The sequence below is a fragment of the Corvus hawaiiensis genome, chromosome 11 (assembly GCF_020740725.1).
Source record: "Corvus hawaiiensis isolate bCorHaw1 chromosome 11, bCorHaw1.pri.cur, whole genome shotgun sequence".
Classification (NCBI taxonomy): domain Eukaryota; kingdom Metazoa; phylum Chordata; class Aves; order Passeriformes; family Corvidae; genus Corvus; species Corvus hawaiiensis.
In genome coordinates, this window is record NC_063223.1 from 9,523,891 (window position 1) to 9,539,582 (window position 15,692).

A 15,692-nucleotide genomic window follows, 5' to 3' on the forward strand; every position below is an offset into this window, starting at 1 on the left:
GGCCGCTGCTGCCGCGCACTCGGGCTGGGCTGCGCCGGGCTCTGCGCCGGGAGCGCTGCCATGTTCGGCCGCGGCTCCCGCAAGCGGCTCTCCAGCCGCTCGGTGAGTGCCGGGGGATCTCTCTCCCTTCTCTCCCCGCCCCGCTCCAACCTGTGGCTCCATTCCGCCGCCCGCTCCCGCTGCGCCCCGGCGCCGAGCGGGTCCCCGCCGTCCACATGTGCCCCTTACTTGGGGTGCGTCTCCCCTCCAGCCTTTCCCCTGCCCTCTCCCAGCCGTGCGGGTGCCTTTCCCCCGGGCGTGCCCCTTTCCTTATCTCCCGTGTGCCTGTTCCCGTCCCCCTCGTCCCGCAGCCGGCTCTGACTCTGCCGTTCCTTGCAGCTGACGGCGTCGGGGGAACCGGAGCGGGGCCAGCCCTGCAACACCTGCGGGGACCAGTGCCCCGGCTTCGCCCTGCACGAGTGGAGGTAAGGCCCGGCGAGACCCCGCTTATCCTCCGGCCCATCGCCCCCGTCCCCCCCACGACAGGTCCCATCCTGGCTCTCCCTTCGCAGGGTTTTGCGGCTCCCTCCCAGTTCCGTGCGCATCCGGGGTGCAGATGTGGCTACTTTGGGAGTGTTTGTGTTAGTCCGAGGCGTGTTGCCCACCCAGGGTGGGCGTTCTGGGGACACGGTCAGCCCCACACAGGTGTGCCCCACAGGTGTGGCCGTGGCCGCCGCCGGTGCGGGGCGCAGCAGAATCCAGATGCGGGACTGGGGTAACTGGTTTGGTAATTACCAACTCGCAGCCTCCCCGCTGCGGTCAGGGGCTCGTCCTGCTGCTCTGGGTCATGCCGGGGGCTGAAGCCGCCCTCACCTGGCAGGGACAACCTGGGTGGGGTGGGAAGAGGAAAACGGGGCTGAAGGGGTTCTGGCAGTCTGCACCAAACCGCTCCATGAAACTCCTGCCTCCCCTGTGACTGGATTTAGCCCTTGTCAGTGATGCCAAGCAGAGATTTAGCTGTTGAAATGGATGGGAGTGTGTAGGAATGAACAAGTATTTTTGGCTGTTTCTATTGTGTCTCTTTACAAACCTGACAGCACTGGTGCCTGCTAAGCAAAGCAAGCCCTGGCCTTCTCCTGGGTCAGCTCTTTCTCCCCTCCCCATGTTCTGCTGCCTCGAAATGAGTTCCTGCTGATGGGTGATCTGGGACTTGGTAATATTAAATCTGGGCTGTGGGCTCTGGGAGCTGTGCACAGTCTTAGTAGGCCAGGGAGCCCTTGGCGACCTTTTAACCTTATTTTTCAGGGTATACCCTCTTCTACAACATCTGCTGTGCTTGGCATTCCTCCCAGCCTCTGCCCTACTTCTCAGAGCTGTGTCTCACCAGATTAAAGCTTGGGTTCAGAGCAAGGAGGGGGATTGATGTATTCCTTCTGAGTTCTATCTTAATGTTCAGCCTTGCAAATCATCGTTCCCTGTGGCGTTTGCCCCAGGGTGTGGTAGGACAGGTTCCGTAGGGTGAGGTCTGCCCTGAGGGATGCATAGCGGCAGGTGGGGCTCGCCATGGTCCTCCAGCCTGCCCTCTGCAGGTGCTGATGCCACATCCAGGTGTATCATGTCCTACCTCAAACCTTCAGGAGCTGAAGGTGTCCCTTTCTCCTGGGCTGCAGGAGATATGGTCTCTTGACACCCTCCCAATGATATAAATCTATTAACACACATGTGGCAGATTCAGAAGGTCACCCCGGAGTTGTCTCCTTTTCAGGGCTTTCTCAGGCTGTCCCGGGTTTCCTCGTGTTGCTTCAGAGCTGCTTTGTAATGCTTAAAAGTGTCAAGGAGATCTTTCAAATGAAGGATAAGAAGAAAAGCCATGGTCACCAACAATATTTCTCCCTTGCTCCAAGGACTTGTGAGGTGCTGTGGTTCATGTTTTGTTATGTCAGAGGGTACAACTGTACAGTAGCTTTTGAAGAATTAAGTGAATTTTTATAGCATCCCACCAGATGCCAAATGGCCCAGAAGAAGGGGCACCCAGCTGCCTGGGGAGTGTCAGATGAGAGGGATGTTGCAGCTCTTTTCAGATTGTGCCCTCTGCATTGGCACACTGTGCCTCTTGGCCAGATCCTGCCAACCCCATGTGCAGGAGGCTCCAGCCTGCCAGGACTACCCATAACCATCTCCTTTGCTGAGGAACCCCAGACATGGGAAAGAATTTTTGATAAAACAGTATGGATTTTTCCAGCAGCTTTCTCTCAGGGAAGAAGTAGTCACGTTCCCTGGAGCAGGAGAAGGATGGGGACCCTTTGGGTATGGGTGGGGTCAGCCCCCAGAGGCACTGCAGCCTTCATGTTCCAGGTTTGCATCCCGCTGAGCAGGTTAGACCTTACACCAGGACTCGATGAGCTGAGAGCCCTCCTGCAGGCATTCCTATTTAATTGCCTGATATAAGAGTAATTACGCAATTAAGCCAAATAAAAGCAGCCTATTTGCCAGAACACAATAGAGAGGAAATGCGTTCATTTTTTACTAGCCAGTGGTCTATTAATGCCAGGAATAGATAAGCAGGCAAATTATTCACAGTAGTTTTGTAGGCTGAAAACATGCTGAGGAGCCTGTGCCGTCTGTGCATGAGGTGATGCAGCCACTGACTGGTGGGGCTGCTCACCTGAACATGCAGAGTGAGATAGAAAGAAAACAAGGGTTTGCAAGGAGATCCTCAGATTAGGGATATAATTCCGGACCAATTGACCAGTAGAGATTTGTAAGGCTTTTTATAATCCTTTAAACAGCGGAGTTTTGCTGATAAATGTAAATTGAACGTTTTTGCTTCAAAGATGCCAAGTGGTGATAACGCTTTAGGGAGACAGAATTTATGAACTTGCAGACACTGAAACCATTGCTGAGACAGGCATTGTCTATACCTAATTATGCTGGACTGTGTATTTTCTACTTACCTGTGATTTTAGGCGTCATCTGTGCAGGCATTCCATCAAGCAGGCAGATTGCTTTGTTAGACGATGAAGATTCCTGTGCTTGTTGCCTTAAAAGCCACTTTTCTCAGAGATGGCTCTGAACATTCGTTGAATTTATCATTCCTGGAAGCACAGGCATGCTTCCTGAGACAGGGAAACCTCTTGAAAATAAATTATACTCTGCAGAACTGTTTTCAGAATAAGCCTGGTCTCTGTACTGTAGGTGATGTGCAGAAAGAAGATGAAAGGGGATTGTTAAATAATTAAGTAACGTCCCTGTTTTTTTAAGTTTGTTTTTGAATCTTCGTAATTTTGCTCTGAAATTATAATCCCACATTCAAGGTAGTGGGTGAATTATCCTGTACGAGTGCCAGCCTATTTAATGCTAATCTGGTGGAAGCAAGGAATTGAAAACACCTCGGTTAAACTAGAGCCCAACTAGAGCCTACATCTTACCCCTCAAAGCTCTCTTCTGCACGCCACAGATATCTGCCTTTTGTTGTAAGGCAGAAATTCAATTTTTAGTTTTAAATCATTTAGCCCCAAAGAGGAGAAAGTAAGTGGTTTATCTGAGAAGGCTGAAGATTAAATTCCACCCCCCTTGGGCGCGAAGTCCATGAGGACACAGCTGTCAAACTATAACCAGTAAAACCCTGAATTTCTCATGGCCTGAGCAGCAAAACAACTCCTTCCTCTCGTCTCATCGCTTTTAGCTGTGGTGGGTTGTCAGCAAAGTACAGAAGGACTGAGTTCATCTGTGTGGGCTCCAGTCTGGAGGATGGAAATGCGGTGTACATAACCATATCCTCATTAATACAGGTCAATACTTGAAAGGTGGCTTTGTGTGGAAAAAGGGAAATCAAATTCAGTAAAAATGGAACTCCTTAGGAGCCTGGTTGCTGTTTTCTAATCAGATCTGCATTACATTAAACTGTGTGCCATTCAGCTTGTTAACAGGCTTTGGCATTAAATAAAGGTGTCACTGTAGTTTGGTGAATGAATAGCCATTAGGAGTGTCTTTTGCATAATGTCTTGTAGAGAAAAGCCTTCCAGGGAGGTGGTCTAGGAGCAGGGAAGGGAATTTATAACCTAGTCCTGGTGCAATTAGTGTGAGTATGAAAACCTTAAAGGTGACAAATGGTTGGCTTTTGCTGCTGTTAAGCTTACTGTGAAGAACTAATTTCAGATTTACTCTGGTTGAAGTAAAATTGCAGCCTTAGTGCCGCAGTTAAAATAGCGGATCCTTTGGGAGATTGGCGCATGTGTTTAGCACACGGAACCATGGTTTGCTCCTGGAGAAAGCCTTGCAAAATACTCTTGCAGTTCAACAGACCTTACTGTTCCCTGCTCTCTGCTTTCTCCAAACCCACCAGCTAAAAACATAGATGCAGGACACCCAGGTCTCAGGATGGTGTTTGAGTTTTGGTTTGAGGAAAGGGGGATGTACCACCTGGTTTGCAAAGCCTGCAGAGGCAGTGGCATACGGCCAGTTTCTGAGGGAAGGAACTCAGATGCTGTGACAGAGGAGACAATTTTAAAAATAGAGTATGAAAACCTTTGGAGAAGTCTTTGTTGCCATAGTTATTCTTCTGGTTTGCAGAAGCATTTGAAAAGTAGTAATAAACATGACATAAAGACAAAGACTGGTTTGCCAGGGTTTTAGTTTCAGTGTGAGATTATGTCATACATCTTTTCTTGGAGCATCTTTTTGCTTGCATACGTCGTGTGATCTTTGTCCCTTGTAATCACATTTTGCCTGGGAAGAGATCTGCTTCTCTTCGTATGTTGCTGTCACATGTCATGCTCTTAATATCAGTGGTATGTGTTTGTACAGCACACAGTGCCTGGCTTTTAACTTCCAGGGCAAATTTATGTTACCTGATGTAGTATCCAGTAATATCCCATATTAACAAATTTTGCTGCACACAGTTGTTTAGAGGATTTATTTATTTATTTCCATAACTCAGTATCTTGCTATAATCTTCAGCAGTCAGTCCCACTGAAGTCTGATCTCATCTGGCCTTGTTGGGTCAGGGAGCATCTGCAGAGACAAACTTCAGCTTCTCAGGAGAGATCCGCCTGGAGATGCCAGGTGATCAGCCCAAAGGGTTGTGATTGACCACTGGATCACAAAAACCTATGGACAAGGTAAAGAGCTGTGTGTCATGGGACGGTGACCCAAAATGAGGTGGTGGACCAGATGCCCAGTGGTGCTTGATGTTGTTGGGTGATGGTGCACAAGTTGCTTTGCAACTCCCTTCTCTGCTTTGTTGACTGTAGGCAGGGAGTTGCTTGTGGCAGTGGATGTTTGTTTTGTTTGCGTGTTTGTTCAGTGCCCAGTGCTCTGGAGATTGCTGTGCATGAGGAGTGAGAAATTCTGTATGTTTGCAGCCTTTGTCTGCATTCCCCCAGCTCTGATGCTGCGCATGGGAGGTACACCCCAGTAGACTCCTGTATACATCCCTGGGTGCCTTTGGGTCTCCAGTTTGATGCCTAGCTCCTCCTCCAGAGAGCAGAAACAATAATATTTGTAACACAGCACATGAACGAATAACACCGAATTCTGAAACATTTGTTACTGCTTCAAAAAAAAAAGTACAGATTATTGCTTCCATATGTTTTCAGCATTTTTCATAGGTTATGTCTCTTGCACACACACACTCCCAGCTTTTGCCTGTCATGAATAACAGGCTTTGTGCCTCTCTCCTTTAGGATTCAGATATTCCCCACTTCCTTGCATGTTTATTTGAAAGGTTTTGGAGATGTGAGAATAGCAATGCCTTATCTTGAATAGGCTGATGTTTCCTTCCACTGCCACGGTGAATTGTGCTGTCCTGGAGGGTTTTAGAAAATTCATCATTTTGCAGTGGGGAACCTGCTAAAATGGGCAAAATTCAGCCAGTGCAACTCCATCACAGCGCTCCTGAGGTGATTCCCTAAGGGCCTGTGGAGGGCTAAGGGTGCTGCTGTCTCTAGGGTATCTGTGCCTGTCCCTCAGGTTGGGCAGGAGTCACCTGCTTCCCAAAGATACTGTCATCCCGGCAGAGGGGATGAAAAAAAATCAAAGGTTGGGTTTGTTTGCTGATTTTAAAGCCTTTCACAAAGCAGTTGGTATCATTAGCTTGTTTTTAATTTATTTTTGTGTGTTTATTTGGTCACAGGTTCAGAAAGGAGAAGCCATTCCCTGCCAGGTTCCTCAGTGACAGTCAGTGCCCTTCAGCCCCTGTGCCCAGAGCGGTTTGTTGTGGGTGGCTGCTGTGTGCACTGGAGCTCAGCTCAGGGGGATGCTGCAGTGTGCACTTGGCTTGGCATCAGTGACTTCAGCTGTCCTATTTTCTTACCCCTGTGAGATTAGACACTTGTGTAAGTGTTTGGAAAATCAGGTCTACTTTTTCTTTGAGCTTTTCACCCCCATGGTAGTAGGGATAGAGCAGGGGTGATGAGTGATGGTTTGTGCTGCTCCCACTGTTCCCACAGCAGCTCTACCAAGGGGCAGCCAGACCATTGGGATGGGGGTTTGGGTGGGTCGTGGTGTAGGTATCAGCTTTGTCCTGCCCTGGGACAATCTTTTCCTAAATGTTGAGTGCACAGTTGCATTTAAGGGACTCCCAACCATTTTTTCTGACTTGTGGGTTCCATTTCTTCATGCCCTGCTGCTGAAAGAGCACTTAAAACAGCCAAGACCGATAAGGTATCCTGTTTGTGTTGGCTGGGGGACACAGTATCCACATTACCAAAGCATTACAGTGTCAGAGGCAGTGTTGTCCCTGGCAAAAAGCCTAAAATAAATTCTTTAATTTTTTGTATGCGATGTACAAAAGAGCAGGTGAGGTATGTACTTGTTTCCAGGCAAGCCAAGGAAGCCTGTTTGAAATCCTTTACAAGCCACTCAGGATTGTATTGCAAGAATTCAAAGGAGTTTGAGATACTTGTTGATTGAATTTCAGCAGAGCACAGAGTCCTGCTCTGCAGCTGCTCTAGCTGGAGCTACTCTGCCCAGCTCCATTGCCACTGAGCTGCTGGCAAAAGCCAGAAAAGCAGAATTTCTCCTAGGGAACAGGCAGTGTGGGTAGATTTTCTGTCTGTTTTGAAGTGGCCTTGTGCAATTCTATTTTTATGAATGGTGTGAAAAAACACTTACAAGCTGTTGCGGGATTTGGGCTGATTTTGTGGGGTTTATTCTGTTTCTGGTGTGATTGTGAATGACACTGATGATGGATAGCTGTCTGCAGAGCAGACACACTGAATTGTAAGTTTCTGTGATATTTTACTTCTAAACAAGTAATTTAAAAAGTTGGTCGGGTTTTTTGCACTATATTTTTTTGAAAATGACTACAACTGCTTCTTGGTATGCAAAGAGTAGAAAGTTACCTGCCTGGTGTGATCGAGTTTGGCAATCAGAGTTTGCCATCCTGAAGGCAGAATGTGGCTGGTGAGCACTTTCCTGGTGCTTCAGCCACGGGGCTGCGCTGCCGGACACTGGCAAAGCACAGTTGCCTCATGGAGCCTTTCGAGATGGACTTGCCCGAGAGAGACCCACAAAACGTGGAAGCAGGATGGATTGGCTTGCAGTGGGATTTCCTTGGAGCAGACAGCTGTCGGTGCTGGAGGCTGCTGTTATAGATTTGGGAGGTGTATAGGTTGTGATTTAGTGGGACATGGTGAACTGGTGTAACAGATTAGTGCCGCTGCATGTGTAAGGTGAGCTCCCTGTGCATCCACCCAAGCCCAGGGAAATGGGTTAAATCGCTTGTTGAAGCCTCTGCTGAGCTGATGAGAGGGAGAAGGTGGGAGATAAAGAGTTGCATTGGTCCTGTTACATGCAGAGCTGAGCTGTCATCCCTGCCGTCGGCATTCTTATCCCATTACTGAATTTTCCTGCCCTGCTGTAGCGTCAGTCCTGTCAGTGCTCCTCTCTGGCTGCACCAGGAGTGCACGGATCCGCGCTCCCCGCAGGATGTGTCCCGCTGGAACCCGGCGGTGCTGTGCCGCCTATGGCACGTGTTGGGCAGGCAGGAAGACTCCTACTGCTTTAATAGAGGGTTTGCAACAGGCCTTTGTCACCAGCGTGGTATGGCGTGGAAGAAAAAGCTGCCAGCCGCCGCTTTGGTGGGATAAAGGCTGGAACTCGGGATGCCCAGCTGGAGGGGCCGGGCGCAGCTATTCGGCTGACGCCTACTGAGCACTGCCCTCCTCTTTGTTGCTCTCGACTTTAGAGAGTACGTTCAGTGCTTTCAAGAGTGTTTCTTTGGTTTTGTTCTTTTTCTGTTTGCCCTTAAAAAGTCAATCTGCAGTCTTTTAGACTTTTTCAAAGACATTCTTCCCTCCCCCCTCCACTCCTCCCCCCGCCCAGTAATCCATCCTTATTACACCAGTGAGTCACTCTTCTAATAATGAATTGCGTTTTCATTGTCTGGCTTGTAAGTCTATCACCGAGTTTAAGGATGGCCGATAGTATCAGCTGAGACCTTTGGCAGCTGGCTTTGCAATTTGTGGTGTTCATTTGGGTATTTGCTTTTTTTCTCCAATGAATAATCTCCCAGCCATGGCAGTGGAAAGCCAGACTTTTTCTTTTGTAGCATCTCCGTGGTCACTATCTAATGTTGGAGGAATTTGTAACATTAGCAGAATTGTCTGATGTGAGGAAAACTAATTTCAGGGTGAACCTCATGAGTGTGGCTGTAAAGAACATTTTTCTCATGCTTGCAGACCCCAGGTGCATCAGTGCAGCCCCAACAGCCAGAACCTTTCTCAGTTCACCGGTGCTTGGGCCAGGAGGTGTACAGAAAATTCAAGGTGCTCCTCTCTGGTGCTGTAGAGGCTGTTTCTTCCTGTGTGTGGCTCTGCTCTTCACAGGACCCTGACGCCAGAGCTTATCACTTGGAGAGCTCAATTATTATTCTCACTGCAGAGGGAAACACTTTGTACTCAGCCATTGCAGCAAATATTTCATCCCCTATCCATTGCCCTTGTGTGGATGCTGCTGCTGCTGTGATAAGAAACATAATGGCTGCTCTGGCTGATAAGGGGAGTGTATAAGTGTAATTATTGAAATCCCTATGCAGAGCCTGTGGGTGGATGGAGGAGAGTCCCTCTCCCTGTGAGGGGTTTCTGTTGCTCCGAAGCCTGCTGGGGAGAGCACGAGCTTGCAGCTCCTGGCAGCTGAAGTGGGAGCTGCTCAGACACAGCTGTGAGTAATTAGTAAAGGATGTCTTTTCCCCTCCCTCCACTTTCTTTCCTCCTCTTCTCCTTGAAACCAAGTCACAGGCTCCAGGGAGTACAGAGGAAAGCCCAAGCAGCTCACGTTTGAGATGCTCCTGGACCAGCTCGAAGGTGGCCAGTGCTCAGTGCGGTCGCATTCCAGCGGCAGGGTGAAGGTCTAAGGATCCAACCCAACCTTGCAGGAAGCATACTGCAGCCAAGGAGCCAGAGATTATTTAGATCAAGCCAAAAAAAAAAAATATTTCCATGGCAGCAGTAACCATAGGAAACCTCCTCAGCATGTCTTGGGTGGTTCCTGTTTCCCTGGCTTCAGCTGTTTGCTTTGCAAGCGGAGTAGTGGTTGCAAGTTCCCTGTGCCCCTGGTGTCACCAGGAGTGGCCTGTGAGCCCAGCTGTCTCCAGGAGCTTAGCAGCCACCCTAGAGGTTGTGTCACTGCTCCTTGTTTTCTCTTTTGCTCTAGTTGGTAAAGAGATGCTTTGAGAGGCTTCTTTAGACACCATAGTCTCAAAGCCATCTTTTTACCTGGTGTCAGCTGACAAATGTGCTTGATCCTTAAATACCCAAGGCATAAAAGTGAATTGGCTCCCAGAGTCCAATTCTTCTTTTCTATACCGTTTTAGAAAGATGCTTGTATATTCCCTCTGGCTCAGCTAGTGATGCTTGGCCTTTAACCAAGACAGGGAATCTAGGACAAGAATCCCTGAGAAGAGCAAGATGAAAAGTTATAAAAAACCACAGTGTTTTGTTCGGGGGAAAAAATGCTGGTAAAAGATTTCGTTTAAAAAAATAATTTGGAATATTTTTGATCAGCTTCATGTGGACACATTTACAGGAGGGCATAAGAGGAGGCTTGTTTTCCTGGGTAGTGCCTCTTCTAGGAAACCCAAGCTGTGAAGTGAATACAAATACTGGAAATGGAGAGGTTTTGCAGTGAGTCACTGGAAAGGATGAGGAACCAGTTGTTCTGGTGTGACTGTGCTGGTCAACAACCAGCTCTTTGACATGATGGGGACAGGGTGGCTATGTGGAAGCACCTGGAGGCTTGGACATCTCAAGCCAGCACCCAGGGGTGCTTGGACCTCAGTGTTCCCCTCCTACCCTCCAAGGGCGCCGGTGGAGGTGTCGCCACAGAGCTCTGCGGAGCAGATGGGCCCTGCTTGCAAAGCCGAGGTATTGCATAGAGACAGGTTAAAAAAAGACATCTTCTTCTGTGGGAGTGTGACACAGGGAGGGAGAAAATACATCGTGGTGCCAGTAACTGGGATTTTGATGCTTGTGTAGCACACAGTGCTGCTCCAACCTCTCCAGGCCATTGGGTGCTTGTCGTGGCAGGGTTTGCTTTGTGGAGGAAGACCTGGCTGTTCTTTGACCCATCTGCCTTGGGTGGAGGTGGAGCCCTGTGCAGAGATGCTGTGGGCCTTGGTGTCCCCTATTTTACCCTGACTCTTTGCAGATTATTTAATCCCTGTTTTTGCAAAACTCAAACTCTGTCAAAGTGAGACTTTTGCTTGAAATTACACAACATTTGAAGAAGTAGCAGCAGGGTGGGGACAAGGCTGATTCCCTTTCTCTTCTCACCTATCAAACAGTGGGGGCTCTCATCACAGTGCTGTGGCTGGGCCATATTATCTGCTTTTGGTGCCATAAAGGCCACATGTTTAAAGTGCAGCCCCTTTAAATGTCAGATGTGAGAAGAACTGGGATGTGAGAAGACAATAAAAGTTAATAATCTAAAGTCAGGTTTGTGCAACATAGCTTGGATTTTTAATATCAAGTGCACAATTTATTACAAGGTGTAGCAGTTTGAACTACATATATTTAAATATTTTTTAATATTATCTTTCCTTCCAGTAGCAGGAACAACACTGCTTTACAATAGAAGAATGATTTCACATTGCCACGTGACCGTTTCAGCTTGTACATCTAATAGATGTGTGCTTTGCTGAAGTGTGAAGGCTGTCTGATAAATGCCTGAATAATAAATCTATATTGTTTGTTCTCATCTCCCTTTGCTATTTTCAAGTGTATAAATAAAAGACTTTCACATTGTACCCTGTGCAGTTCCAGCCCAGACTTATTTACTTGCTGCTGATATAACTTGGAAGAGACGTGAATCTTCCAGTCTGACAGGAGAAATCTGGTGGTATCAGTATTGCATGTTGCGCTAGAAATGATCAGATGTAATTTTCATAAATATTTTCCTAAGAAAAGTTATAAGTATTTCAAGAATATTTTTAAACAAAGAAACATTTGCCGCATGTACAGCAGAGGGCACTCGGCATCACTGCTGTACTACTCAGCTGCTGCTCCAGCTGCCTGAAGGGGAAAAAAAATCCCTGTGCTTAAATTATAGTTTGCAGAAATGAAATACTCTGTGTGTGTTTGCTTATACAGGGGTGTGAGTGTGTATATAAAAAGAGACAGGGTGGCATATATGTAAAAATAAACCCAGCACATAATATAAAACTTAAATATTTGTAGTAGTAGCTGAAGTTAGGTGAAGCGCATGTTGTGTTGATTAATGTTCAGCCTGGTGTTACGCTGAGCTTCAGAGGGGACTGAAGTGTGCTGAGACGAGAAAATGAAGAGGCCCTGACTAGTGAAGTGTTGCAGTCTTCATCTTCTTGAAGGCACAGAGTCTGGGGACATCCTAGGATGCTGGGAAATACCCAAGTGAAGGAAAGATCTTGAAAGATGGGTAGTATTGGAGGGTGCAGAATTAAGAGTCCTTCTGTCTAGAAAAGCAGCAGATCTGAGGGCTTGGGGGTTCTGTGTTGGAGTTTTCAGTGCTGAGGTCTCCTTCTCAACAGCACCAAAGCCAGTGGAGTTGCAAGGCTCTTGTGAAATGTCCTGAGATTGTTCTTATCCTTACTGTAGAAGTTATCTGTATAAGGAAATGTAACATACTGAGGTTTGTCCTGGAGCAGGAAGCAGTCCTAGCCCCAAGGATGCTGTGGAAGGGCTGGATGCTGGCTGGAGCGTTGTTAGTTGGAAGATGAAGCACCTGCTTGCTAGTGAGGGACCCCATCCTGGAGGTACAGATGTATGTGCTTTATTGTCCAGAGCTGATCACAGAGATTGGGGCTACCTCATCTTCTGTAATAAGTTCTTTTCCAACAAAAATGGACTTCTTTCTTTTTTTTTTCCTGTTCCCTTTAGCTAATTGCTCAGACACTGCCAAGGTGTGTTTCTAGTTGAACTCTTAGTGCACCTTGTGTTTTTCTTTTAAGAGGGAATAAAGAACTCCAAAGCAAAGTCCTTGATCAGCTTTTGGCTGCATTGTAGTGCTGTTAAAATATTCTGGGCAGATGGATTTTGTGCCATGCTTTGGGTGAGGTATTTCATGGTAAAACCATATGATGCCATGCTCAATATTCAGATTTTAGTAATTAATTCAAGAGGAATTCAGATTTCCTCCTGTCTCCCCCAGTGAGCTGGTTGCATTGGGCTTAATCTACGTCTCTGAAAGCAGAGCTCCTGCAAGAGGCTGGAAGTGTTAATGCGGTTGTAGAAAATATGAGGCTGGTAACAAGAATGAGAGGGCATGTGGTTCAAGATAACCAGTTTATGCAAAATATACAGCTGGGTAGATTTTGCTACAGAGTATCTCTGGAGTGTAATGATCAGAGAAATATGGAAATACTGGAGGGGCTTTATAATAATGGGTGCTAATTAGGATGAAATGGATTTGGGTAGTAGGGACTAATCCAAGATTACAATATTAAGGTTTTTTTAAAGTAGCTCCTGCTATTTGGGAGGGCAGCACAGCTCCTTGTTACATGGCTTAGCCTCTCTGTGGGATTGTCTCAAGCAGCGTTCACCCTTGGCTGGTTACTTCACAAGGGCTTGGTACAGCTCAGGCACGACATATGTGAATAATTTCAAGGATGCAAGCTGGCCCACATGCTCCAAAGCACCTTCTCACTAGGATAAAGATGCTGTTATATCATTGTGCCTGGATAGTTACTTTTCTGGAGGTGTCACTGGCGCTGGGCTCTGGGAAGGGGTGTTTTGTCCCATTATGGTGATTCCTGGATTGTGTGATTTTGGGGCTGTGAGAGCAATATGGTGCTGCCACCACCAGTTAGATGCTCCTGCCTCTGCTGGTGGGCTGGGAGGTACTGGGAGAACGCTGCTGGGAATGAACTGTTGCAGCTCTGGGATTGGGACCAAAAGCAAATTGCAGCACCACAGCCTGGAGCACAGGACCCTGCTTCTGACCCACCTGGCTACAGGTTTTTGGGCAGGAGCACATGTGTAGAGCCCGGCACGTATCTGCTCATGCTGCTTGGCTTTTCCTTTCTTGAAAGTCTTTGCTGGTCTTTTTTCAGCTCTGCCCGTGTCACAAAGCACTGGACGTAGTACACAGACTGCCTCAGGCACCCATCTCCTGGGGAAACATTGTGAAATGTTCTGTTGTTGTTGAAGGAGATGTGGCAATGCCGAGCTTGAAAGGCTGCACTCATGAATTGTCCAGCCTTGTGCTGGAAACCAGCAAGCCTTAGGACTCACCTTAGCCAATGTCAATAGAAATGAAACTATTTAAATACACAGTTAAAATATGTTATTAGGTTGGCATGTGGACCTCCCTGCGAGCTTGCTCTTTAACTGGATCAGTTAAAGGACCCCCAAGGAAGAGATGTAGGAGGTTGGTTTAAAAAAAATCCCAGTCTTAACTGCTTGTTTGCTGCCAGGTGGATTTTGGTCTGGAGTGAAAGGCATAAAGGCACCTGGGTTTGGGGGATTTATTTCAACTTTGGAACTCCAAAATCTTGTAGGAAGTGAGAAGAAATGGGTTAAAAAGATCCTGCATGCTTTCTTTCAGGGGATGAAATCCAGCTGCCCTGTGTGCTGGCACACAATGCTTGAGCCCTGGTAGCAGAGAGGGTTGTTAGCGATGGCTAGCACATCCATGTGGTTCAGCTTGGTCGTCTCCCTTGGCTTTTCCAGATGATCCAGGAACCTGAGTAGTTCGTAAAAGGAGTGAGTAACCAAATGGACCAATAAAAGGAGTTTGTGGAAAGGCCCAATATATTTTATGAAGAAAGAAATGGATCCTCTAACGCGAGGGTTGTGTCTTGTAAAATTTTGCAGGGCTGCAAGTGCTGTTAAACACTGGCTTCCTGCTCCAGCCGCTCCTCTGAGCCCACGCAGCAACTGCTGAAACTCCTTTTGGCCTGAACTCTTCCAAGTTTGGAGTAAAATCCTGACCTCAGGGAAGCCATGTTATGAATTTCCCAGGGACCTGGAAAGTGGTTGTCAGTGCAGGACCTGTGATAACAGTCTTTGAATAGAATTTGTCTGGCCTTTGTGGGACTTTCCAGGCAAAGTGAAACACAGCTTTACATCTTCTTAATGCTCTCTGATGTCAACAACAGCAGCTAGAAGGCCAAAATTTGGCCTGACCATGGTTATTGCTGGGAAATGCCTTTGTGTGATCCAGGAAAAGTGAAGCTGTTTGGATGTGAGCAATGAGTGAGTTTTCAGAGTGGGACGCTCTGTGCACGTGTGGTGCTTCCAACCGTGGTAACCCAAGGAGTGAAATTTCAGCCCAGTACAGAGGGCACATGCAAGGCTGATCAATGATTTAAATCGCACCCCCCCCAAGCTGTTTAAAGGATTTGAAGCTGGCTGTGCTACAGGGAGCTGGGATGCCCTGCCTGCCCAGGTGGCACTGTCCATAGCTGCAGAGATCTCATCTCACCATTCCACCCTGAAGCCTATAGGATGGGGAGGCAGCAAATAAGGCACAGCATTTTGACATTGAAAGGATGGGCAGAGAGTTGCAGGATCTTGCTACTGATTCATTGTTTTCTATGTCTGTGCACAGGAGTGTCTGCAGCTTTGACCTTGATGCTAGCCAACCTGTGAGATTTTCAACTAAACCTTTTTTAGTATTCTCCTTATGTAGTCTGAATTTATTCTGATGGACTGCAGTGATGTGGTGGTGTTCAAACCAGGCTTGAGTTTCTTAACTGATAAAAATTTGATATCATTCTTCTGTTTTGGCCCCAAAGGGCAAAGCTGCAGAACTCAGCTAATCTTAGGAGATTCCCTATCTTTTTGATCTGACAGCTTCTCAGAATGGTTTCTGCTGCACCCAGACTTAAAATAGGACAAATTCCCAATTTCCAACCTGAAATTAAAATTTGGCATCAAAACCAATGTCTTTGGTCCTAAATGCTGAATAGAGACAGATTTTTTGTTGTGTCCCTCTGCAAAATGACCACAGAGATTGATGCCTTTTCCTGGTCTTAAAATCAAGAGTCATACACGGTTAGAAGGGAAAAAGGGAATTTACCTTGGTATTTATTTTAAGGATCCTTAGGTGCACATGTCCAGGTCATGTGCATCGAAATGCACCCCACCGAATATGCCCCAAAAGATCGGGTGTAACATTACAGGTGTTACTAATTAGCATGTCTATCAAAGATTCCCCAATGAGAGGCTCAAGTGAGCCCCCCTCCCCAAGGAGCCTTCCCCTGGATGGTTCTATCTTAGTTTACAGAATATGTTCTG

The 15,692-nt window shown here is 47.2% G+C and overlaps 1 protein-coding gene across 1 annotated transcript in view; it reads left to right on the forward strand.

Moving 5' to 3' along the window:
- The window catches only part of PRICKLE2 (prickle planar cell polarity protein 2), a 109,332-nt gene continuing 93,640 nt past the window's right edge, over positions 1 to 15,692 (forward strand). The window contains exons 1-2 of the mRNA XM_048315402.1: positions 1 to 102; positions 379 to 464. Coding sequence (XP_048171359.1) covers positions 61 to 102; positions 379 to 464 — 128 coding nt within the window. The 5' untranslated portion in view covers positions 1 to 60. The remainder of the gene's footprint in view (positions 103 to 378; positions 465 to 15,692) is intronic.